This window comes from Drosophila eugracilis, unplaced genomic scaffold, assembly GCF_018153835.1.
Source record: "Drosophila eugracilis isolate 14026-0451.02 unplaced genomic scaffold, ASM1815383v1 contig_75, whole genome shotgun sequence".
Classification (NCBI taxonomy): Eukaryota; Metazoa; Arthropoda; class Insecta; order Diptera; family Drosophilidae; genus Drosophila; species Drosophila eugracilis.
Window position 1 is genome coordinate 2,480,826 of NW_024573645.1, and position 14,449 is coordinate 2,495,274.

Here is a 14,449-nt window from a genome sequence, read left to right on the forward strand (position 1 = left end):
TAAAGGGTAACATCAACTTTGTTTTTGCGAAAAATGGAAAAATTATGAAATTTAAACCTGTGAATGCGGTTTGACTAGGAATTAGAAAACAAGCTCATCGGGGTATGACATTTTGTATTCGGACCATTATTGGCTGAGCCATGGACATAATAATGTAATCTTGAGGGGATAAATGGGAGAAACCAATTTTCGCATTTTTGTTAGATCATCCGTCTTTTCATGCAGATATTCTTCGAGTGCAGATATTCTGGAAACGAGCTAAACGAGGCATGGCTTTACTTATTTTAAGTTTCTGTTAAAATTTCAAAGGTTTTTCGACCACATTTTGTAATAGGTTTGGTCATACCTAATGTAGTATAGAAATTCCTTCTAAAAATTATCTCGATGAAATGCCAGCACTGATATGTTGTTCTAAGCTATGAAAAACAAACACAGCCGAGATTGAATTGGACATCAAAATATAAATATAAACACAAGCCTGACGGACTGATTGCCTAAAATAATAAAACTGATAGTAATGATAGCACTTCAAAGTGATTGAAGTTTGCCCAGGGCCTGTTAAAGTTCGCCTCATAACAGAATTAAACTTAATAGAATTGTTAATTCAGCAGGTTTATAATGCAAATTAAAAACTCACTTTCTGCAAGAGAGGTTTGGTTTCATTTGAGTTCTTATTGTACATACTCTTTCGATTAATGAACTATATTAACTAGCTACATTGAACTACATTTCCTCTTTTAACGTGCAGTTAAAATCTAAAAATGAATGGAGCGGGGAAATCTATCAGTCCATTTGATTAGATTGATATATAAAACCAAACAAATATATATTTTCCAGGTATAAAGTTGCTTACTTAGTTTTTTCTGAAAGTTTAACTAAAATTCTCTTTTAAAAATCTTAAAGTTTGTTCATAACCAATGCCATCTTCTAGACATGAATTATACATTTTGTGAAAAACTCACAGTAAGTGTTTGCGGCTGCTGATGATATTTATTCGATGTTGTTGCCATTTGTAATTTATAATTAACTTGTGTGCCATTTGCAGGTTTTGGACGAGTGTTTCTGTTTTCCGGCAGCCGCTGATTGTGCGTGTGGCAATCAGCGACGTGCATTTAATTGGCATTTTTATTAAACAGCTGAAAATGAGCAGCCATGAAATGAAAAAAAAAACAAAAAAATATACAAAATAAAACACCAAAAAGGATACCAGGCTGAGGGAAATAATAGCAAGGACTCCTGTTGGCCATTGTTGACCTCGTTGCATGACAAAAGTGTTCCAGCTGTTTAATGTCACCCGCACGAAAATGCCGAGTGGTGTTAAAATGTTTGCGGCAGCCTTTGATGCACTTGTCACGCCACCCACTACAACCTCCCACTCCCCCGAGGAAAACCTGTCGCCCAACGCAGCGGCATTAAAAATTAACTTTAATTAAGTTGAAAAACATAAATTACATGCACGCATACAAGGGCATTAAATTGCAGTTGCGGGAGCTCTCAAGTCTCTCTAGTTCGCCACAAGGATACAAGAAACAGGACGAACAGGTCGGGGAATAGTACGGAATTGGAGCCGGAGAAGTGCTCCCACTTGGACATTGACCGCAAAACTTTTAACCTTTATTGGGTCACAACTTTGCTCTACTTATGGTATATCCAAAAAAAAAGGAAGGAGAAATACATATAGCTTGCGTCTCAGCCTTAATCAAGTATTAATTATCTCAGCATGCGTTGAGTTGCTGCATTAAGAGGTCAACTCCTTGCTCAACCCACATCGAGTGACCTTACTTTACTTACATTAACCCATAGCCTTGCATTCCACATTACCTTCACTTGTTTGCAATTAAAAATAAGAAAAAGGGTATTTAAATTAAGGAGGAGTATCTTCAGTTTTTGTTATGATAACAAAATATTGGCTACCTATAAGAAATAAGTATAAGCTATCTAGAAAACACATTCTTAAAAGTTTGTATTCAGTTCACAAAATACAAAACTTCCTCATGAATTTTAAGCTTTACTGGTAATTTTCAGTTCCTTACACTTAAACCCAAACTGCAATTCTCACTTGTTACTTTTGCTGACAACAAACGTAAATGTCACTTTGTTGCCGCCGCTGGTTGCAGTTTAATTTTCTCATTTGGTGATGTTTGCATTTCTCTCCTTTTCGCTCTCATTTTTTCGAGTTTGTGGCAAGTGTGCTTTTCGCAATTACAATTAATTTTAAAATACCCTGGAAATGTGCATTCTCCACCTGCCAAGTGACAATTAATGAGGTAGCTATATAAAAAGTAATATAAACAGTGACATTAACTAATTGAACTCTTAAAACAGACTTTATTAAGGTACTTTCACTTTTATAAAATACATTTTTATTAAAAACTAAAAGTATAATGTCATTTTGATAGCGTACATTTAAGCCAATAAATAAATTAAGAAATTTTAATTGTTAGGCATAAAAATTTGTAGCTGGCACTTTTGATTTTTATTTAGTTCTCTTAATCTGTCAATTATTTATTTGTATCCATAAAATTTTTAACCTATTTACGATACTGAATCGAAACACTTGCCAAATGAATAAATGTCAATAAATTGTGGAAAAGATAAAAGCATTTAAATGTTTACGAAAATTCAAAATAATAAAAACTCACATGTCACTAATCGGAAATAAATATTTGAACTGCGAAATGGATGTCAGCAAGTAAGCCATTTTAATTACTTAGTAAAATAGGCAATTTACAGTTTAACGGGGGCAATTGCCATCTAAAATTGATATGACCAGACAGGTGTGGCAAGGTATTTGGCCTCCCTTAGCGAGTGATGGTATGCCCTGTGATTGGGAGGCGCAAACACAATATGGACGAGATTAGCGCACACCTCGGGTAATTTATTGGCCGTCAAGGACCAACGAAATGCACATCTGGCTACGTATCCTGATCCCTCTCTCATTATGCATGCGAAAAGGGCCAAAAACCCCATCCTGGTTGCATTTCCATTCCATTCATCTGTATTCCACGCTCATTCATTCATTAATCGAACAGAGGTGGAGTGACTGGCATGCAAATTGATTTGATGCGTTGTCAATTAAAATGTGCAATTAATTTCATTTGGTTTGCCTCACATTATCGAATATGTAATTGGATAGGGCGATAGGCTGCACACCCCGCTGGCCTGCGAAGAGGTTACAGATAGGGAATATAGACCCTGACAGCGGCTGCTAATGAGCTCAGTTAGCCAATTCAGTTTGTGGCCAGGATCTCGTGTGTGTGTTTGTGTGTGTGCCTGTGTGCGTGTACCCATCTGAGTCGGTGTGTGTCTAAATTAAACCGTCTATGATATGGCAGAGTGGCAGAGAGCATGGCGTATACGCAATTAGTTAGTCAAACGCTGATTGCCGCACTTTACACAATCCTGAGCAAGCGATTAGTGGCTATAGTTTAAAGTAAGATTTATGTTTTTTTAAGTAACTAAAATATAACAGATAGGAACCTAACTATCTTTTAATTTACCTTCAAAGTAAAGTTTAAAGTTTCTGAATAAAAGCAAACACTTAACTCCTATTCTCATGACTCACATTATAAAAACCAATATGCCTAGACTTAATTTTAAAATCCTAAGACTCTCAGCATCAGCGATTCCCTCTCTCTGCCATCTCCCCAAATTAGTTCAAGGATTAGTGCAATAAAACTAACGTGCCATGGATTTGCGCAGCCCTTTTGTTGACTTAGGGGAACTGGGACGAAGATACTGTGGCGGGAAGGGCGATGGTAGTAGCAGAGGAGCGGGCATGTCACAATTTCCCAATTAGCTACTCATTGAGATAAATTTCTTATGCAAATGATGACAAGGCCAAGTAGAAGGCATTGTGGAAAGGGGTTTGGGGTTGTGGACAGGCACCAAGCTGAAGTGGCATTGGCATCCAAAATCCACCCCAGGAAAATTCCACCTCCTGGCTTGGGAGTTTGGGACTTTGAGTGGGGCAACTACGGCGGTGGACAGCGACAGAGTGACATTGACTGACTCGCGATGACGAAGACGCAGCGCTACATCCTTTTGGCTCACTCTTCCTAATTGGCTGCTGACATTTGCCAGCTAACAACAGAAACAGCAGCAGCAGCAGCAGTAGCGGAAATTACAGAAAAAAGAGCTGAACTGAAATGGCAGACGAAACACCGACGTAAAGCTGGGTAAATTTGACATAATTAAAATACTGAAACACAGCTACAAAATGTCAGACAGCTCGAAAAAAGTTGTTGGAAATATACAACAGCAACGAAAAATAAAAGGTGTAGCGCACATTTTACTAATTTCTTTTGAGTGATTAACTCAAGGTGCTAATTACTTTTGCCAACTGTCCCATATTTCGTTAAGAAATTGTAGCATTTCCCCCTTAAGATTGTGGTAGCAGAAGTTCATTGGACTTGGCACTTAAGTGTGAAATAATTTCAGAGAAACGAGAGCTGCTAAGTCACAGATCATGATTTAGAACAGAATATTCTTAGAACTTTCCTGAAGGCTAACAACCTTAGTATGTCAACAAAACAAAGGCTAGCTCTTTTTAATTTCACCGCCTAACCCCCACTTAGAAACCAAGGACATGGCTTTCTTCGAGGCACTTTTTCGGATGTCATTTGTCCCTTTGCATTTCCCAAAATTTAATTATAACTTGAATTTGCTTAAGGCTCTACCTCGCATACAAATGCAAACTTGTTTTGTTTGGTATCTGGGTGCGATAAAATTCACTTGAGAGCATCTCGCCTAGAACTTTGTTTGGGCCCTCCCGAAGGGCAAGAAGGGACGTGGCGCAAACAAATGCAAATTGCTCATACGCCGTGTGGACCAGCAGCTAACCAAAAGCAAACGAGGACGACACGAATACCAGAAATGGCGCTTATTAAAGTTTGACTTGTACTTTTGCATATTTTTTTATCATTATTTTTGGGTTTTGGCAGTGAGTGTGTGTGCAGCGGGGCAAAGTAAAAGTTTCGGATAACAAAAATTAAGCATTGCCTTTTGGGCTCCATGATAATTGCGAACAATAGACGCAGACAGGAGGAGGCGGAGGGTGTGACCATGTTAATGCTTCCGCATTTGCGTTCAGCTGCAACATTGCACCAATGCTTGAGCATGTGAATGTGCGTGAGTGCACTGGAAAAAATGATAAGAGTTTGGGATAATTAAGCTTAGAGAACGTACAGCTTAAACTACTTAAATGACATTTTCTAACTCCTTTTTTTACCCCAGTGCATGTCCGTGTAAGTGTATGTCCCGTACACATGCAGAAGTTTGTGTGCCAGCGACATTCACGCCTCGCTGCACTTTTTACATGCTGCATGTTGCCTGCGGGCATTAAGTGTGATTTTATGCGATTTGTACCAGGCAAACACCCGTTCAACGCCGCCCCCTAAGCCGTCTACTTCCTGATTCCCGCCCCCTCTTCTGCCGCACCCCTTCTTACCCCCTACGCCAACGCCACTAGTAAAAGAAAAAACCGCAGCAGCAGCAGCAACAGCAGTGGCAGTAGCAGAGGCAAAACCTTTCCCCGCACTTCTTTGCTAATTTACATTTGACAAATGTTTTGCATGCTGCAAAATTTTTGCCACTGCTGCGACGACTACCACGACGACGACGACTACGACGACTAGTGTTCGTTAGCACGAGGACCCGCTGTACCACGTCCTTGCCCCCTTGGTGTTTTGCTAGCTGCATTTGTTTTCATTTGGTTTCTCTGCTGACATTGTTTACAGTTCAACTTGGTTGGAAATTAGTAAAAATCTCACACGAGCACCAGCCACGCCACAAAAACTAAAAAACCGAGACAATAAAAATACCAGCAGCGAGAATCGAAAAGACAAATCCACAGGAAAGCAAACACAAAATTTCCAAAACCTAATTCAAATTAATGTAGCTTAACTTTTGATGGGTGTCAAGGGCATAAGCGATTAAATAAAGTGCAGGAAAGACATAAAATGTACAAATTTTTAAAACTTAAATCCCACAAATGATGTTGAACATTCAACTAATTTTTCTAGATATTTTTGTATTATTTTTGCCATTTACTTAGATGATTATCTTTGCCATTTGAATGAGTTTATTCCAAAGCTTTTTGCTGCAGCCACTGTAAGTTTTCGAGCAATTGGCACCAGCTTTTCCGGCATTCCTGGCATGCAGATACTTTTCAGGAACATTATCCAGAGATGGCCTGTAAAAGTGATAAAATTCTGCACATTAAAACAGAAAATTTAAGGGTATTTTAAAGACCTTGGCCCTTACTTACACCAACATTGCATTGAGTATCTCACCGAAAATGTGGTTGTGCATAAAAGGTCGTTGAGATACCTCACAGATACTCTTTAGCAGACAGGCAACTGCATTCCGATCTCCAAGACTGTAATGAGAGTACCACTCAACGAAAGCCGATGACAGATGAGTCAACTACCCACCTTTCCAAGCCCATTTCCACGACATCGTACAGCCAAATTCGAGTCTTGTCCTGGATAAACCGACTCTGGACATCTTTTCGCCAGTCCCTGGCAGTGGACACAAATGCCGTAGTGTTCCAAAAACTCCACCAGTAAATTGGGACAGGCGATGGCGTGTATTGGGATTGGTAGTTGATGAATCCCCAAAGCGACTGCACCACATCCTGCTGTTTGACGGGAAACGCCAAGCCAGCGATAAACTAGGAAGGAGAACAATTAGGAGTCCGGAATGCCAAAGTTCGATCGATGGATGGTCAACCTTGAATATGCTGTTCCGTCCATCGAAAATGGCCAAGCGTTTCGAGCGACTAAGAATCGGGCCAGCTGTAGCATTCCCATCTCCTGCAACACTTCCTACAAGGACAAAGAGAAGGAGCAGGAGGACGGAAGGATTCAGGTCCAACTGTTTGCTGCTGAAGTGCATGGTCAACTAATTTTGCAGCCGGTGCAACTTGCGGCAGCAATGGGAAACTCAGTTCTTAGTTTGCCCAAGAAATTGACAGGCGGGCAATTCGCAAAGTTTACAGAAAACCATGCTGCACCGAGAAAAACTTTGAAAAGTTTCTAAAACCTTAATTGGATTATATTGGAAATACCTTTACTAACTATTATTTTGTTTAATTTAAATGAAAGTTTGTTATACGATTATATACTTTTCCATTACTGAAGCTTTTAAGTGGCCCATCCCATACTCAGGAGCAATCACATGGTTCCGATCCACAAATTCTTCCCTAACTCCAATCCTCATCAATTCCTCGCTGGACAGGGAAGGGAATTGTGTGTAGGCCAGAATTCAATCCCCTCCGGCGGGTCCTAACATCGGATGTCCAGTCCCTGTTACGGCAGTGCGAGTCCTCTGTTACCACCTGGTTTTGTACCAAATCCCCGAAGCTCTTTGACTGACATTTTGGGTGCCTCACCCAGCAGAAGATCATCACTTGCAGCAATATTTGTGGCCCTCCGATTGTTCTGCCCACCAGCTGTAAGTTGATTGGTGTCACCTATTGATGTTCTCACAGAAGAATTGTTTAAGCAACACGAGTAAAACTTAAAGTCAGAAACCATTTAAGCCATATTAAATATAATGTTTATATAACTAATCTAGAGTTAATAATTCGGTCATGAATTAAAATCGAGTTCGTTTAAATTTTCCGAAAAAAAGAAAGCAGTTAATCTGAAAATTAAACAGCACTCAATCAAGCTGAGAATTACCAAATGTATGAAATCGCTTAATCCCTGTGAAAGCAGTAGTGATTAAAATATTTTCCACATTAACCATGAGCTACTGTTCTCCTTTTTTTTCACTGGTTTATCGCATTAAAGATTATTTATTGCTGACGCGAATCAACCACCAATCGCGATCCAAATATACTAATTAAACAATCTGTTATCGGGCACTTTGACAAAGTAGCGAAATTGCCACAAAATTAATGGTTTGGGTAAGTGAAAAAGTGCCGTTGAATTAGTATTTTCAGCTGCAGGCAATTGGGATATGCGATACAAATTGGGATCGGTGCAAAGCATCCGACTATTTAGCACCTTTTTAAGAGCACTTGGAATGACACAGAATCGAGTTAACGACACTCAATTGGGTGCTAATTGTACAATTAAACTTTGCCGGCCCGAACTGTTAGAGGAATCGATGCGATGGCCGGAATGCCGCACCGCGTCAGTATCAGTTCGTTTCGGACAGCTAATGGCATCAACATATCGTAAAATAAAAAAAGTGTAGACCCGGCCGAAATTGGTCCCCAATCGAGAACCCAATTCGCTTCTAATGGTAATTATCTGCTTCATAAATTCGCGCTCAATTCCGCCCGGAGGTTTGGCATTTCGAAAATGGCAGTGTTTTAATTGTAAATCCCGATCCAAACGAACCAAACTGGACTGGACTGGACTGAACCGTAGAGGAGCGGAGTGACCATCTCTTTCGCTTCGAATGTTGTCGAAAATTGCATTAATTTAACGCATGATTGGCAGTGCCAGCAAATGGAAGCGTCACAGCTAAAGTGAAATTATGCAAATTTCGTCGCTGCTTTTTTGCGATGTGAGTGCCCAGGCACGGAGCAATCGGAATGTTCGATTGCTCAATTACACTTATGAACAAAAAATGTGAACTCCTTTGCTGAATGACTCAAAAAATATATTCAATTTGTGAATGATACCCAGAAGTGCCATCAAACTAACTCTATAAATCCAACTTAAAATGTTAATATATATCCAAATCAATTTGCAAGTTTACTTCCTAATGAAAAAATCTCTGTAATTCAAACCAAAATTTTAAATCTCTTTGTTGTTTTTACATTTAGTTCTCATTAAAATACATTCCTGACTGTTCTTCAATTTTGCAAAACCCATATCAGAACTCCTTCTTGGCTGTTCAGTGTTGACCAAGTGACTTTCGCTGGCTTCCATTAAGGAAAAATGGTAAAAACAATCAAAGTAATTGGATGCGCTGGAGCTGGCACTCTGCTTATATTGCTCCTACCTCTTTGCCTGATCCAAAATTACGGTCCGCCAGGCGGTAATGGTCACTCCAATGGCTCCCACTCAATGGTCACTATGCCGCCGTCGCCTACTCCTCCTCCTCCGGCGCCACTTGAATCTGGAAGAGATGCAATGATGCGTCTCCACCGCCAGAAACGCTACCTCTCCTTCCCGGAGGGTTCCTCCTTCCAACTAGTGTTCGACATCATCATACCCATCGTAGACTACACAAACTACGCCATCCTGGGCATCACCTGTTCCGTGGCCTGGGAGCTGCCCAGTAAGCCGCCCAGCGAGCTGATTGAAAACGTGCTTACTCGCATCAACGACGGCACCATCGGCACCGTCCGGCGGAATGATAGCGTTCCCGATCCAGAACCGGAACAGGCCACCCAGCCTCAGAGCCAGACCCAGCATCTGGACAATCGAGTCCCAGCCACGGCTAATTGGCAGGCTGTCCACGCACGGCCAGCGAATCCACCGGCATATGCGGCCAATGAGCAGGACTCCAACTCGTACTACACGAATATCCAACGCATCCCGGCCGCTTACCCATATGCAAATTCGAATGCGGATGCAAATGCAAATGGACAGCAGCGCCAGGCAGCGATGTCTGCTAATTGGCATGCGCGACAGTCGTTCCCAAAGTGGCAGCAAGGGGGCCTGGGTAGTTCTGGAGCGGGAGCAGACAACTGGTGGACACGGAATGGACAGCGTGTTGAGCAGAACTGGCGCCAAAAGCAGCATATGTGGGGTCCTGCAAAGTGGGAGTAAGTGTAGATGCAGTACGAAAAACTTTAAATTTATATATATTAATAGGAAAATATGCTTTTTAACTTCCCTGAAAACTAATTTAAATCTTATTTCTTATAATCATAAGCTATGGCTATAGCCAACGACCCCGTCAAGTCCTGCGAGCACCGCCCAAGCACCACATATATCCTGTTTTTGCTAGGCGCAGGAGGCGAAGAAGCCTGGAGCAGGATCCCCACTTCGAGCGACTGCACCTGCAACAGCATCTCAGCTCAAGACAGATTCTCTTTGGGAAAATCGAACGTCTATATAAGTCGTAAGTTTATCACTTAAGCTAATGTATTTCCTCAATGGTACAGTAAATCTGGAAAACCCCCAGGCGGCGACTAAATGGCACCTCCTGTGTGCTCCGAGCTCTCTGCGAATCTGGCCAAAGGCATAAGGCTTTTGAGGGGACAAATACGGGCAGGCCACAAAGCTTTATAATGGAACTACTGTCGGCCATTTTCCAATTACCCAACAGCGATGACGTGAACGAACCAGGGGAATTGGAGCTAATGATTTCCCCTCATTATCTCGAGGCCCACCGACAACAGGGCAACTGTCGACAACTCTACAGTGATTGCAATCACACATTTTGGTTAGATTAAACAGCAAAGGGCAATAAATTTTAGGAAAATATATTCAAATGAGTTTTATTATAATTAAAGCTTATGATTAATGGGTCGTTAGTTCATTTTTACTAAAAATAAATACTATTAGCATACATTTTCAACGGTGATAATTTTAAAACATATAACTTCCATCAAAACTAACCCCAACCCTATGAAAGATTGTACAAAAGTCATTTGGAAGTTTCTTCACTTGCAGCTAAAAGCATTCCTCGAGCATTTAAGTTTATCCCCGGAAAAACTGAGACTAGTGATCACATTACTTCAACTCCAACTCCCCAGCACTATCGGAGGAGTTGGAAGATGGAAGTGTGCTAGTTTCTAGATGGAAAGAATAAACCAAAAGAAGGGCGAACAAGTTGGGAGCGTGAAAAAGTAATTTGAACCTTTAAATAGACCAATGAGCTCACAGAGCAATGGCAAAAGGCGAAAGAAGCTCTATGGAAGACAAACTACTTGCCAAAACACAAAAGACGAAAAGTGTGAAAACTAATGAAAGACAAAAGAAGAGCAAAAGAAATTTAACGAACGGAGCTGAAACTCAAACTGGAAACTTTCTGGCCAGCTAGTCAGCGGGCCGGAGGGAAGCGGAGGGCTCCACTTACAATTAACGGCCAAGTTGCAGAACGCTTCTGTTTCTGTTTGGGCCAACATCGCGATACTTGGCTGACAGTTGCCGTATGGACAACGCTTCGACCGCAAGTTGGGAAAATGTCGACTAGGAAAAAGTGGAGCTACATTGCCAGCAAAAAGGAAAATTCCCCAATAGGTAATTGTTGGCTGAAAATCCTGATGTTTCTCCTCGTGGCCAACTTAGCAAACGCTTTGAAGGCCGGGGAATCCATCCAGTTGGCAACGGGCAGCCCATCACTGAACATAAACAATGCGGACAGCAGCCTGGAGCAGCTCATCGAGATGCGGCTGAATGAATCTCAGTCCTCATCCGTCCAGAACAGTCAGTCGCAGGAGCTGTTGTCCCGGAAACGACGCTATTTGGTATTTCCGGAGGGCAGCTCCTTTCAGATGGGTAAGTTCTCTGTCACAAGACAGTACAGTGAAGTTGGATGGTACTTTGAGGGACGCTTAAAAGGGGTCCTAGTCACCAAACTTTGTAAGCTTAAATAGTATTAATCAACATTTAAACTTTTAAATTTAAAAACTCAATTTGCTTAAATATTAAACTTACCCTTTTAAAGGGCCCCGTCACTACGCCACTGTCATAAACCATGCAAATCACATGCCTCAATTACCTTCTCTTCATCCGTTTAGTGTACGATGAGATTGTGGGAGTGGTGGACCATACAAACTACTTGATTCTGGGCATTACGGTGGCTTTGGCCTGGGAGTTGCCCAGCAAGCCGCCCAGCGAGGAGTTGGACGATTTGCTGACCAAGTTAGAGGACGGAACCATAGACATCAGTCGCAACGACACCGTGTCGAACATAACCTATGTGGATGATGCCTCAGAACCCACGACGACCAAGCCCCCAGACTACAAGCCCAACTACATCAACTTGTCGAGTTACGGCTCTTCGAGTGGCAGCAACTCCTACTACAGCTCGTCTCCTGTTTTCCGTTTTCCAATGCATCCGTCGCATCAATATGCGGACAGTTATTACTCCCGTCCGAAGGGTGGAAGACGAAAGGATAACCACTACTACTATAACCATCCGGGGGTCAGTTCCAACAATCCGTTTAGTAGGTGGACGAGGCCCTCTACACTCCGCCCACAAATCACGATATCCTTACTGGGCTCTCAACTCCAGGTAAGGTCTATTCTTGAGGAGAACAATTATTTTCTTTTTGTTAATATATATGTAAATATTCCCTTTTTGTGTAAAATATTAAATTCCTATTTTAGAATTAAAGATCGCTACTACGGATACAAGAGTCAGCAGTCAGCACCGCCACCAGCGCAAAGGCGACAGGACAGCAGCACCACTACCACCACCACCAATCGACCCACTCGGCGACCGGCTCCTCGTCACCATCGCATATATCCGGTGTTTGGAAAGCGTAGCATTCCGGATGCAGCCAATCCGCATAAACGTCAGCGACGCAGCGGAGTGGCCACCGAGCACGAGGACAAAATAAGTCGCCTGGAGCAACTTCAGATCAAGCATCACCGTAGAAGTAGACAGTCGTTGTACGAGAGAGTCGAGAAATATCTGGATAAGTAAGTACAGTATGGGAAAGTCATTGAACTCGAAAGGAAATGGATTGTTATCTTGTTAAGGGCTAAAACTAAAACTGTTTTAATTATGTCCTTAAGTAAAGTTACACAAAACATCTTGATTTGATTAAGTCGCCTTTTAGTTAGTTCGTTTTTCTGAATAACAACGTAAGATAATCTAATTAGGGATTTTTCTTTAAGAGTATTTATCTCGTTAATTAGCATACTAAACGATTTGCTCTTTCCACAGGCGAGGTCACCATGGCCACCATTGCGTATTGCGTACTCTCTGCGAAACGGGACAGAAATCTGAGGAGGAGGAGCCTGGTACTTTTGTAGGCGAACTGATGCGTGCGGTGTTCACAATTCCGGAAGCCCTGGACAACGAACCGGTTGCCTATCGCGACACCCACTATGACAAGGCACACGCTTCCAAGCAGGACTGTGCCTCCCTCTACCCGGAGTGCAAACAGTCCATGTGGCAGGCCCAGTTCATACAATAAAAACCCATTCCCCAAGTCCTCTTGAAGTTTGTTTTATTCAATTCCACTTGCCGCCCATTAGAAAGGCCAGTAGGTTCAGCTTACAAGAGTCCCTAAACTGACGGTCACAATCCTCCGCATCCATTTGCATGATCCGTGAATAGTCATCCTCTATGCCGGATGCGGTGGGTAATCTAATATGGGGATATATCAGTGCCAATTATTGGCTTTTTAAAATATCGAACTATTTCTACGATTTTTACTTACGTAAAGACGAGTCTCACAATATCATGAATCATGGAGTATCCACGAGGCAGAAGTAGCCGCTTACTATCACAAATGGCTCTCAAAACACAGGCCTTGGCATCGATTCCCAAACTGTAAAAAGTGCAATGCTTATAAAACCGTAGTTTGTACATCAAACTATTCCTCACAGCTTACTAAAACCATCAAAGTGCTCGAAAAGCTGTCTGCGATCTCGATGACCATTGTAGTGGCGCATATCCATGACATGTGCTAGTTCCGGATAGTGAGCTATTTTACTGGGTGTCATATCAGGATCATAGGGATCATCTATAGGCAGCGACCTTAGATCTTCATAGGGTTCCACCTCGGGATCATAGTATTCTCCATCTGCAGATCTATACCAGCGCTTTGACCACTTGGGCGACTGCGTGGTCCACTTGCTCCATTTACCAGGTTGGCTGTATTTCTCATAGTTGTGATTTGCTGGAGACCAGTTTTCGTATCGGTTACCATATTTTGACCAATGAGACCACTTGGCAGGTTCTGCATACGATGGTTTTGGGGGTCTCACATCAATGCGTTGGTGAAGTTTGAGAGGCTTTGGTTTTTTCAGAGGCGTGGCCTTAAATCTCCAGTTGGTTCCTGGTATCCAAACATAGGTAGGTTCTGTAGTGGTCTTAGGCTTCTCCGTAGTCGTTGTTCTTTGTCGATATCGCTTTGGATAGACATCCTCGCGTTTCGAGGGCACAGGATAATAGCACGCCTGCTCTATATTCATGGCCACCCCTTTGGGATAAGCTGAGATAAGACCTTTACTTAACTGCCCAGTAAACTTCAGATTTGATCCTGGTGGAAATAATACAAAGCGTTTCCGACGTGAAAAAACCCTCTCCACCACATGATTCAACGCCGTGTGATTCGAGTCCACTTGGGCTAAAGTCAAGTGGAGCAGAGCAAAGCTGTAGAGGATCAACAGATCGATACGCATTACTGCCAAGTACTGATTGAGATGTCCAAAATGAAGTCAACTAGTACCAATTCAATTGACTTGTTTGTCATTGTAATCGATTCGGTTGGGGTGTTAATTGCCTAGCTAACAATCGTAGAACTTATTTTTTTAAGTCTTGCCTAGAATACGTGACTTAAGTTTATAGAAAGTGTAGA

The 14,449-nt window shown here is 42.0% G+C and overlaps 4 protein-coding genes across 5 annotated transcripts; 2 read left to right on the plus strand and 2 right to left on the minus strand.

Moving 5' to 3' along the window:
- Positions 1-6,051: 6,051 nt before the first annotated feature.
- Positions 6,052-6,934, minus strand: LOC108116527. Its single transcript, XM_017228465.2, has 4 exons — positions 6,733-6,934; positions 6,435-6,673; positions 6,269-6,379; positions 6,052-6,193 (listed from the first exon to the last, which is right to left on the minus strand). Exons 1-4 carry the CDS (start codon positions 6,895-6,897, stop codon positions 6,052-6,054), a joined length of 657 nt encoding a protein of 218 aa, XP_017083954.2. The 5' UTR covers positions 6,898-6,934.
- Positions 6,935-8,133: 1,199 nt separating this feature from the next.
- On the plus strand, positions 8,134-10,396 carry LOC108116559. Of its 2 annotated transcripts, none has more exons than XM_017228498.2 (4): positions 8,134-8,253; positions 8,783-9,730; positions 9,841-10,029; positions 10,093-10,396. In XM_017228498.2, the coding sequence occupies exons 2-4, from the start codon at positions 8,898-8,900 to the stop codon at positions 10,361-10,363; spliced, it is 1,293 nt and encodes a 430-aa protein (XP_017083987.2). In that variant the 5' UTR covers positions 8,134-8,253; positions 8,783-8,897; the 3' UTR covers positions 10,364-10,396. The 2 variants fall into 2 exon arrangements, with proteins under 2 accessions (XP_017083987.2, XP_017083988.2); XM_017228499.2 differs by having other exon boundaries at positions 8,837-9,730.
- Positions 10,397-10,934: 538 nt separating this feature from the next.
- On the plus strand, positions 10,935-13,092 carry LOC108116549. Its single transcript, XM_017228487.2, is given in 5 exon segments — positions 10,935-11,411; positions 11,654-12,105; positions 12,107-12,150; positions 12,246-12,560; positions 12,808-13,092. Coding segments are annotated over 5 exon segments (1,380 nt in total). The 5' UTR covers positions 10,935-11,095; the 3' UTR covers positions 13,061-13,092.
- LOC108116550 lies at positions 13,077-14,273 on the minus strand. Its single transcript, XM_017228488.2, has 3 exons — positions 13,474-14,273; positions 13,307-13,417; positions 13,077-13,233 (listed from the first exon to the last, which is right to left on the minus strand). Exons 1-3 carry the CDS (start codon positions 14,271-14,273, stop codon positions 13,098-13,100), a joined length of 1,047 nt encoding a protein of 348 aa, XP_017083977.2. The 3' UTR covers positions 13,077-13,097.
- Positions 14,274-14,449: the final 176 nt, after the last annotated feature.

What these genes read in the sequence shown, in the direction of transcription:
- LOC108116527 (XM_017228465.2), bottom strand. Translation starts at nt 6,897, where the DNA reads ATGCACTTCAGCAGCAAACAGTTGGACCTGAATCCTTCCGTCCTCCTG. An exon ending in GACGGAACAGCATATTCAAG is followed by an intron (nt 6,674 to 6,732) that starts GTTGACCATCCA and finishes TCTCCTTCCTAG; the next exon opens with TTTATCGCTGGCTTGGCGTT. An exon ending in GTGGAAATGGGCTTGGAAAG is followed by an intron (nt 6,380 to 6,434) that starts GTGGGTAGTTGA and finishes CTCTCATTACAG; the next exon opens with TCTTGGAGATCGGAATGCAG.
- LOC108116559 (XM_017228498.2), top strand. Translation starts at nt 8,898, where the DNA reads ATGGTAAAAACAATCAAAGTAATTGGATGCGCTGGAGCTGGCACTCTG. An exon ending in TGGGGTCCTGCAAAGTGGGA is followed by an intron (nt 9,731 to 9,840) that starts GTAAGTGTAGAT and finishes TATAATCATAAG; the next exon opens with CTATGGCTATAGCCAACGAC. An exon ending in ATCGAACGTCTATATAAGTC is followed by an intron (nt 10,030 to 10,092) that starts GTAAGTTTATCA and finishes GAAAACCCCCAG; the next exon opens with GCGGCGACTAAATGGCACCT.
- LOC108116550 (XM_017228488.2), bottom strand. Translation starts at nt 14,273, where the DNA reads ATGCGTATCGATCTGTTGATCCTCTACAGCTTTGCTCTGCTCCACTTG. An exon ending in TTTGATGGTTTTAGTAAGCT is followed by an intron (nt 13,418 to 13,473) that starts GTGAGGAATAGT and finishes CACTTTTTACAG; the next exon opens with TTTGGGAATCGATGCCAAGG. An exon ending in ATTGTGAGACTCGTCTTTAC is followed by an intron (nt 13,234 to 13,306) that starts GTAAGTAAAAAT and finishes TCCCCATATTAG; the next exon opens with ATTACCCACCGCATCCGGCA.